Raw genomic sequence first — 9,173 nt, 5'->3', positions numbered from 1 at the left:
AGGACGTGGTGTTGGGTTTGCTTTTCACATCTCTGCATGAGCCAGCTGTACTCCAGAAGCCAGTCGGTATTTGAGAATGTATTGGCAAAACTGGTATCTGCCAGAGGTCACACAGCTTGGGTGGAATAAAACAAGTGATTTGAGTTTAATTATCTGCGTTCAGCGTCGCCCAACCGTGAGAGGCTGCTGACAACAGTTCAAATCGGTGAGAAAAAAAAAAACGTAAGCTGCCATGTAAAAAGTGGCTGAGCCTTTGCTTGTCTATCCATGACCTCGAAATTAACTGATCAGATGAAATCGTGCCTAAGTTTACCAGCCGTGAAGGGTTAAACGCGAATAATGTTGGGACCCCGAAAGAACAGAGTGGATTTGCAGACATGGGGTACGTGTGTATGTGTCCCAGCAACTCAATACGTCAGGGAGATGGCAGGCGTGCGTCTGCAGCCACGCACGGGTGGGTTAGAGGCGTCTCTTTCCGAGAGACGGAACATGCGCTCGGAGCCTGCACAAGATGCTAACGGGGAGGCGCTAGGACCCGGCGTGCCGGCTGCTCGGGGCTGGGGTAAGGCGCCCGACTCTGGGAAGCACTGTGTCTAGTTGGGATCCGTCACCCAGTGAAGAGGTCTATATCTAAGGGCCGGCGGGCTGACCAATACACTGCATGCTGAGGGCGCCACAACTTTCCCCGCACTGCGCCGAGCTCTTCAGACACATCCAAGCGCAGCGCCGCCCGGGATCGGAGCGTCTAGGGCTGAGGAGGGCGGAGAGCAAGGCGGCGGCGGCGAAATTCATCAGCGCCCGGACAACTTCCAGAAGTGGCGCCCGTGCGCACCTGCATGGGCGCCTGCTCTGCCTGGCTCCGGCAGCCACCGCGCGTGAACCGCACCGCCGGTCCTGAAGCAGCGCACGGCGCTCCGAGGAGGAGCAGCGTGTTTCTGACGGGCACTTGGCAGCGGGAACACTTGCGGCGCCTCTCCTGGGGCCGTGCCTGCCTGCCTGCCTCTGCCGTAGAGACGCGTTAATGTGAGCGCGGTGCCTAAAGTGCTCGACTGGAAGGAGATACTAATGCAGCCGAAACCCACGTCAGTGGCAGGTGATAACGCGGCGCGTGCACCCGCGCTCCATCCCTCCCTCTCTCTCTCCCTCCCTCCTGAAATCACTGGAAACTCTGGGATAAGGCTCACCCCTCTTTCATGACGAAGCTTTGGAGGCGACACCCATTACTATCAACTTTCTGAGGTGATCGCTTCGTTCTTTTGAGATGTGCCCCCACTTTGATAAGGAGTGGCAGCGCCAGGAGCAGCCGGCGCGTGTGAAGGTATAACTTGGCCATGTGAGGGGACACGGGGCTACACCTCTCCCGCCTGTGAAGCCAATGCCGTTTGAGCCCCGAGCCTGTGAACGCCCAGCCTGGGAGTGATGGAGCAGCACACGAGCTGTGAACCCCTGGCACCCGACCGCCTGAATGTTTTCCACACCAACGACTCCTCCCAGGAGACGAACTGCAGCACCGCCCCAGGGGGCTTCCAGGGCGGCCAGGGGCTTTCTTCCGGGCAGGTCATCCTCACCATCCTGCTGGCCATCATCACCCTGGCCACTGTCCTGTCCAACGGCTTTGTCATCGCCACTGTCTACCGGACCCGGAAACTGCACACCCCTGCCAACTACCTGATCGCCTCGCTGGCCTTCACGGACATGCTGGTGTCCATCCTGGTCATGCCCATCAGCACCATGTACACGGTGACGGGCAGCTGGACCCTGGGCCAGGTGGTGTGCGACATCTGGCTCTCGTCCGACATCACCTGTTGCACCGCCTCCATCCTGCACCTGTGCGTGATCGCCCTGGACCGCTACTGGGCCATCACCGACGCCGTGGAGTACACCAAGAAGCGGACGCCCAGGAGGGCGGCGGTCATGATCGCCCTGGTCTGGGTCTTCTCCATCTCCATCTCCATGCCGCCCCTCTTCTGGCGCCAGGCCAAGGCCGAGGGAGAGGTGCTGGCCTGCGGGGTGAACACCGACCACATCTTGTACACCATCTACTCCACGGTCGGCGCGTTTTACTTCCCCACGCTGCTGCTCATCGCACTTTACGGGCGGATCTACGTGGAGGCCAGGTCTAGGATCCTGAAACAGTCACCAAAGAAAAAGGGCAAGAGGTTGACGAAGGCGCACCTCATCACCGACTCCCCCGACTCGTCGTCCGTCTGCTCCCTGAACTCCCGGGCCCCGGACGTGTCCAGCGAGTCCGGCTCCCCGGTCTACCTGAACCAGGTGAAGGTGAAGGTGTCCGACGCGCTCCTGGAGAAGAAGAGGATCATGGCGGCCCGAGAGCGCAAAGCCACCAAGACTTTGGGCATCATCCTGGGCGCCTTCATCGTGTGCTGGCTGCCCTTCTTCATCATCACGCTGGTGCTGCCCATATGCGAGGACGCGTGCTGGTTCCACCCGGCCATTTTTGACTTCTTCACATGGCTGGGGTACCTCAACTCCTTAATTAACCCCATCATCTACACCATGTCCAACGAGGACTTCAAGCTGGCCTTTCACAAGCTCATCCGTTTTAGGTTCAGAACATGAGTCTGACCCCAGTGGGCGGTGCAGGGCTTTGTGAGTGCTTTTATTTTGGGACTGAATCTACAGGTAGGTCGACCATTCTTAAAACCAACAAAAAAAAAGTGTTGTTAGCCGATGGTCTGAGGTGAGGGGAGGACCAACTCCTGCGAGGCTGCCTGTCTCTGCAAGGGCTCCGCCATGACAACGCAAGCACGAGCCACGCGCTGTGCCGTGCTCCACGCTTTCACACCCGTAACACCGCCCCTCCCCTCAGCCTCCCAGAGTCACCCTGACAGCACACGACCGTCCTAGTATCTGTGGAACCGTCTCTAATGCCAAGTACCAAAAGAGTGCGGGGAGTGCGGCTCGCGAGGAGCCGGCGGAGCTGAGACACTTGGCGCACCGCGGACCGCGCCACAGCTCGGTGGCGGCGCACCACCCTAGCACGCGAACGCACTACGCACTTACACATGTGTGTATCATTTAAACCCTGCCGCGGGGACGCTGTGCACGTTAAAAAGTAATTGACAGAGCAGGCGGGGCAGCTCCAAAGACTGCGGAAAGTGCCGAGTCTCCCAATATTGCGATATTTGAAACACACGAGTAAAGAGAGCCATTTAAAATATTAGAGCCATCCATCGGTGTGTGTTTACTGGACATTTGCCGTTCACCTCAATATTAAGCAAGCAGATAAAAAGCGCACGGTCGGCATCCCATATTTTATTTATTATTCACGGTGTGTGATAATGTGTACTGTAGGTTCCCAAGGCGTGCGTCTGTGCTTGGTATGCCTCCGTCTGAACATGACTCGGGGGAAATATGTCATCTTGCTGCTGTGCACCTGCCCATAGCCCGCCCCAGAAAGCAGGGGAACGAGGCGTCACTTTAAGCCAGGACAGAGTTTGTAAACGGAGGTGTGATGCTCTGCTGGCCGGTCCCATCATTCTGACCAGGGTCCATTGGATTTTATTTGTCTCGTCGTCGTTGCTTTTGGGGTTTGGAAGATTGGGGCCTCATTTTAAGTTTGATGGCGTTACCAGCAAGCAGAATTATTGTTATCACAATTTAGTGCATCGTTTAAGATAATTTTATTCTGGTTTGCCGCAGGACTCAGTTGGGGGCAAATGGAATTACCACATACGGTAAAACCCCCGCCCTGCACCATCGCTGCCATAATAAGAGGAGAACAGGCCTCCACTTACAACCAGGCAGGCTTTTAGTAGATGGGTGCTGCAACCTACTACCGCACAACTTGTAACGAGTCCCTAGGTCAACTTGTTTCTCCTCATTCACAAAAGTGAGTGCAGACTGTTGAGGAAAATGCACACCCAACTCCATTTCCCCAGGAATGCTCACCCAATACATTCACATTGTGGCACTTGAAAACAAGCACACGCGTCGCTAATTTAGGGTCTACCCTACTCTCCTGTCTTAGCTCAAGTGGCCCCGAGGGGACAGCCCGTTGAGGGCGAATCCTCTCTTTCTTGCCAATTCCCGGCGCGCAGTGCGCATGCACACATTCATAGTTCATGGGGGGCAGGCCGAGTTTCTTAAAGGGCCACTCACCCTGAGGGATCAGTGCCTTACATCTTACTCCCTACGCTTTTTAATATAGTCAGCAATCACTCCTCCTTCCAAACTGGGGCTTTAAACCTTCCCTGTACCCCGTTTCCAAGTTGATAGTAGTATTCTCCATATATCGAGCCTGCTTACTGGGACCTTTTCATCTTTTCTTTCTTCCTTTCCCGCTTTTCACTTTAAATCCTGATGCTTGGGCTGATTTCTCTGCAAGCGACCTCCCTACAGGACCAGTAGGTACATGGGAAACTGCTGGTTCTCTCTCCAACACATTTCTCTAGCGAGGCCCTGCAACCCTTCATTTCCAACTCCTCTTCCTTCAGCACGTTATGTTTCTCTTGAGCCATTAGTGGGGATGTTTAGGTCTAGGAATATTGAAAGTTCTTTGACAAATAGAAGCCAAGAAATCCAATACTGCCATGCATTTCAGTCTGTTTGCATTCTCACCCATGCTCTGAGGACCTGGGGAAGCAGACCATCCTACACTCGAGGAAAGACCTGAAGACCCCACTCTTCAAAGAACATCTGGCCAATTGCTGCTTGCTCTATTCAGTCCTACTTCTCTTCTTCCCCTCCAGTGCACCCTCTCCCTCCCCCCAACCCATCCTTAAAACACTTCTACCCCTGCACCCTACCGGTAAAGCCTTGAGCGCATCCTCTGTGCAAAGTCCTCCGAAGCATCCTAACAAGGTTTGTGCTGTGTATATGCCATGCATAAGTACACAGATGCATATACATATTCTTACGCTGGCAGATTGTATATTCCCTCTACGTCCCCCCTTACATTGTGTGCCTGGATGGTGACACCAAACCGATTGGCCACTGTTCCGGGCATACTTGAAAAACAGACGTCACCGGATTTCCAAAGGACACGCCACCCCTCATATGACTGGGAGCCATTTACTCCTAAATTGAATGCATGAAAGAATTTCAATTTACAAAACATTGGATTACTTCCTAATTATTTGATACGCCATGTGATGACTTTTCCCAAAACGTTAACAAAAGCATTGCCTAATTCTTCATTTTTTATAACCTAAATAGTTTATATATCTGTTCACTTCTGGTTATTAGAAAAAGTTACCCATGACCCAAAATTAATTATTTAATCCTTATTAACACACTAGAGACCAGTCTCTAAGCGCGGGGCTGGGATTTGAGCCTGTGTTGGTCTGCGGTGTCTTGCTTCCAAGAAAAACATTGCCCTTGAGCTATCCTCCCGGCTGCCTACAAACCATCTGATACAGGCCATGCCATTTTGCACCTTGCACGCATCACCCATCTCATTTTCCTCAACCACCTGAATGTGGTAGGGCCTTGGCCTTCTCCCCTCCCCCACAATGACATACCCTGCTCAACACCTGCCTCCTTGAGTTGTATATAGCTAGACGCTGAAGGGCTGCTATCTCTACCGCACAGTTTGCCGATTATTTATTTTTATATTAATGTACATAGAGTTCCCTAATATCTAGACGCGCGATCTCACTCATTGATAGCCCTGAATTGTATTTCAATCTAATAAATGCACATTTCCTGGTTGGGCATGCAGCCATATTGTTTCAGGACTCGTTGTTTAGCTCAAGCAGGAAGACCCAAAACATATATAACTATGTGAAAGAGCAATAAAAAACAATTAAAGATTGCATCTATACGTCTACAAATATGTCTATAGGCATTCATGTGCGTGCATATATGCACACACATATAGCACACACACACACACACACACACACACACACACAAATACCTATACAAGTATAGTAGATTTTTTTCAATCCAAATTTCTTTAGCACACTTGATTCTCTGACATCTCGTAAAAAATATTCTTCACATGTTTTGCTTTTGTCTGCAGAAACAAGTCATTATCGTAAAGAATCACTGCCTGAAACCTGCCAATCAGCTTTGTCCAAACCACGAATGCTGCTCAGCAAAAACACGTCCATACACCCAGCCACCCTAATGTTCAACCCACAATTTCAATTGTAACAATCGCTCCAGCAGTGCTGGCTCTGAAAAATCAGCTCGAATTAGACACAAAGGAGCTGTGCGCAAGTGCGCTTGTACACACACACATGCGCGCGCGCATCCGTCTTCATAGTTGGCAAACGGAATGGCAAAAGTCCAGACAGCTACTTAAGTTTAAGTCATTGCAGTGAATACTTGCATCACCACAGCCTACCCCATCCGTGCATAGCTTCACTGGGCTGGCCTCCTCTGCGGAGGCGCGTGTTGTGGGGGTGTGCACAGGAGGCATGTTTGTACGTTTCACTTAGTTTCTATGTACCTGTGTGTGCATTTGTGCGTGCTTATGACTATGACATGAAGAGACCCTGTTCGTTTTCTAGCGGGCTCCCGATGGCAAATTCACACCTAGAAAACAGCTGCAGGTTAACCAGCTCTTGTTGAATGTGAGGGGAGGTGGCAGGTGTCACAGTGGGATGTCAGTTTCTCAGACGTGAGCACTGCAGTGCACAGACTACAATGTAATAGCATGTCAAGCACAACTTTGTGGCTGTGTCATCACCAGACGACTGCATAATGCAACTGTACTGCACGCTCTGCTTTATAATGTGCCCACGAGCCCCTTGCACACACTCAATACAGGGGGGTGGGGGCAGGCACCTGCATTTAAACCCAGACTAATTACAGCCAATGCTTTCTTGCTCTGTGCCCAAGTCAGGCATAACCGAAACCCCACCTGTGTATGCGTTTTGAATGTTAATCCCCTTGCATAGTCGCACACCCCTACTCCATTTCAAAACTCGAGGGTGCAGCCTGTTGGCCCCCCAGAAATACTACCTATGTCAGCCCCTTGGCACATGCTGTATTCAATTAATATGACTTCTTGCTTTGGTTTTTTTCTCCAGACAGCCACACCACCTCAGACGCAAATGCCTAGAAATCCGATTCTGTTTATGTCAGATGTCCTTGAAATGTTATGCCAATTGAAATATTTTTGCCCATTTTCATTTATTCTCCATTTGAATAAAACCTAAGACAGTAGTCAGAGCTGGCAATCTGAGTATTGCGGCTGCGCCTGCTGGGGTTGAACTGACTTTGTTGTCCTCTTCTTTTTTTTGGCAAATGTACTTCTTTTGAATCGATGGATGCGTGGCAGCTGTGTCTACATTGCAGATGACAGTATAGCGCAGTAAAGCATGCAGGTTTTCTTAGCTGAATATAGTATTTTAGAGGATAAAGGCAAGATCATTGCTCATCATTGTGTCTTTTTCAGGCAATGTTCGTGCAATGTAGCAATCACACCCCAGCTGGGGAGTGTGGGGGGGTGTACATGGGCAGTAATGGCCAGCCAGCTCGAGCCTAGCAAAGCGAGGGCCTGGGCAGGGCTGCAGGCCGTTACTGGCCGTGTACGCCGCCCTGGCTGGAGCACGATTGCTAGTCGCACCCCAGGGTTTGCCCAGGGTGCAAATAGTTCATTTATTTGTTCTTGGAAGATGGGCCTCATGCTATTTTACGAGCCCAATCACCTGAGAAAAAAAAGAAGATGGCTGTTGCCACAGAAAAAGTGACTTAGTCCCCTTTCCATTTCCATGGGAGTCGTGGGCGGGAGGAGTGCTGAGACCAGAGCACAACGCTCTGGTTCAGTAGCTAAGTGTGTGGGGGTGGGGGGGGGGTTCCAATGTCATTTTGGTAGGGTGTGGGGGACATGGGGAGGCAACAGGGAGAGACTCCCTGTTGCTTCACCCTATTGCCTCCCCACAATCAAGATGGCGCCAGCTGGTAAAGGGCCTTGGGTGGTACACACTGTATTCTCACCAGCTCTTCCAGCCACCTGATTGGCTCAGTGTCCTTCCCTAGGTGTGAATGCAATGCCGTTCATGCACTCTGTGCTGCAAGGAACTGGTGCCTCACCATATTGGGCTTCATCATAGAGGTGCTGAAACCTATTTTTGGAATTTTGGAAAGGACCTTACTTTAAACAGTATATATACATATATAGGTCTCTCTTTCTCTCTCTCTCTCTCTCTCTCTCTCTCTCTCTCTCTCTCTCTCTCTCTATTTGCACATATATTCTGAAATTAATTTGCTGGACATTAGGCATAATATCATAAAGGTTGAATTAGCAGAAATGTATTAATGAGTAGTGAGCCGTAACACCACTGCAGAGAAAATGGTGTAGGTGGGTTTGAAGGGAAATTATTCAGAATATTTGACAGATAGTCAATATATCTATCAGACATTTTGAATTTTTCTAAGCCACTTACTACCCTGCTGGCTCCGGGCGAAAGAAAAACTACAAGTTAAATAGAACAGGTTTGCAGGATGTGGAGGGATTACATAGGATCACATATATATTGTACACTTTGAAGCAAGACCAATCCTTTATACCCCCAAATGCATTGTCAACTACCATATCAAATCATCATTTTAATAATATGTCTTTTGCATACTAGCTCACTTTTGTCTCAAAAATTGCAAATGTTAATACATTGTCTGCTGGTATACACGTGTATAAAATGTGGAAAATTTAGTAAATTAGTCTGTCACATGCCAATGCAATTGGTGTGGGGTGTGTGGGTGGTGGGTAGTGATGACGCAGCAGGAAGCTTTGCGTTCCCTGCATTGCCCGGTGATGCAACAGTCCCAAGCATATGCTGGTTGTGCAGATATTTCTGTTGATAGTAATCGTTAGTCAGAGGTCACAACCTTTAACAGTAGGCTAAGCAGGTGTGAGTAGAGGTTATTGCTGGATGGATATAGTTACACCAGCATTTCCACCAGGGCATACTGGGTGCACATGTGCCCCTTTCCCTGATTTCACCACACCATAAGTCGTTTCGGTTGTACGGTGCAAGTAGAATGAAGGGGACTAATGTCACATATTGGACCAGGCTCCTGCTGGCTGCTCTTCAGGGGACTGCCTGTTAACCCCCCAGCATTCCTCAAAGTGTTAGGCATAGATGTGTTGGGTCACAGACCCTCATGGAAGCAGATGTAGGGGTTTCCTCCAAAGGAGCGTGATGTTGCACATGCACCCGACTCTGTCAGTTTAAGACAGTTGGTATGGAATAAAACAT

At 50.4% G+C, this 9,173-nt stretch overlaps 1 protein-coding gene across 1 annotated transcript; it reads left to right on the top strand.

Annotated features, from left to right (window-relative positions):
• The first annotated feature begins 421 nt into the window (after positions 1-421).
• HTR1B (5-hydroxytryptamine receptor 1B) lies at positions 422-7,174 on the top strand. Its single transcript, XM_069606287.1, has one exon. It carries the CDS (start codon positions 1,420-1,422, stop codon positions 2,578-2,580), a length of 1,161 nt encoding a protein of 386 aa, XP_069462388.1. The 5' UTR covers positions 422-1,419; the 3' UTR covers positions 2,581-7,174.
• The last annotated feature ends 1,999 nt before the right edge of the window (positions 7,175-9,173 follow it).

This window comes from Ambystoma mexicanum, chromosome 4p (genome assembly GCF_040938575.1).
Source record: "Ambystoma mexicanum isolate Mex_15411 chromosome 4p, UKY_AmexF1_1, whole genome shotgun sequence".
In the NCBI taxonomy this organism is placed as follows: Eukaryota; Metazoa; Chordata; class Amphibia; order Caudata; family Ambystomatidae; genus Ambystoma; species Ambystoma mexicanum.
Note: the sequence above shows the minus strand (reverse complement) of the source record. Positions and strands in the feature narration are given on the sequence as shown.

What these genes read in the sequence shown, in the direction of transcription:
- HTR1B (XM_069606287.1), top strand. Translation starts at nt 1,420, where the DNA reads ATGGAGCAGCACACGAGCTGTGAACCCCTGGCACCCGACCGCCTGAAT.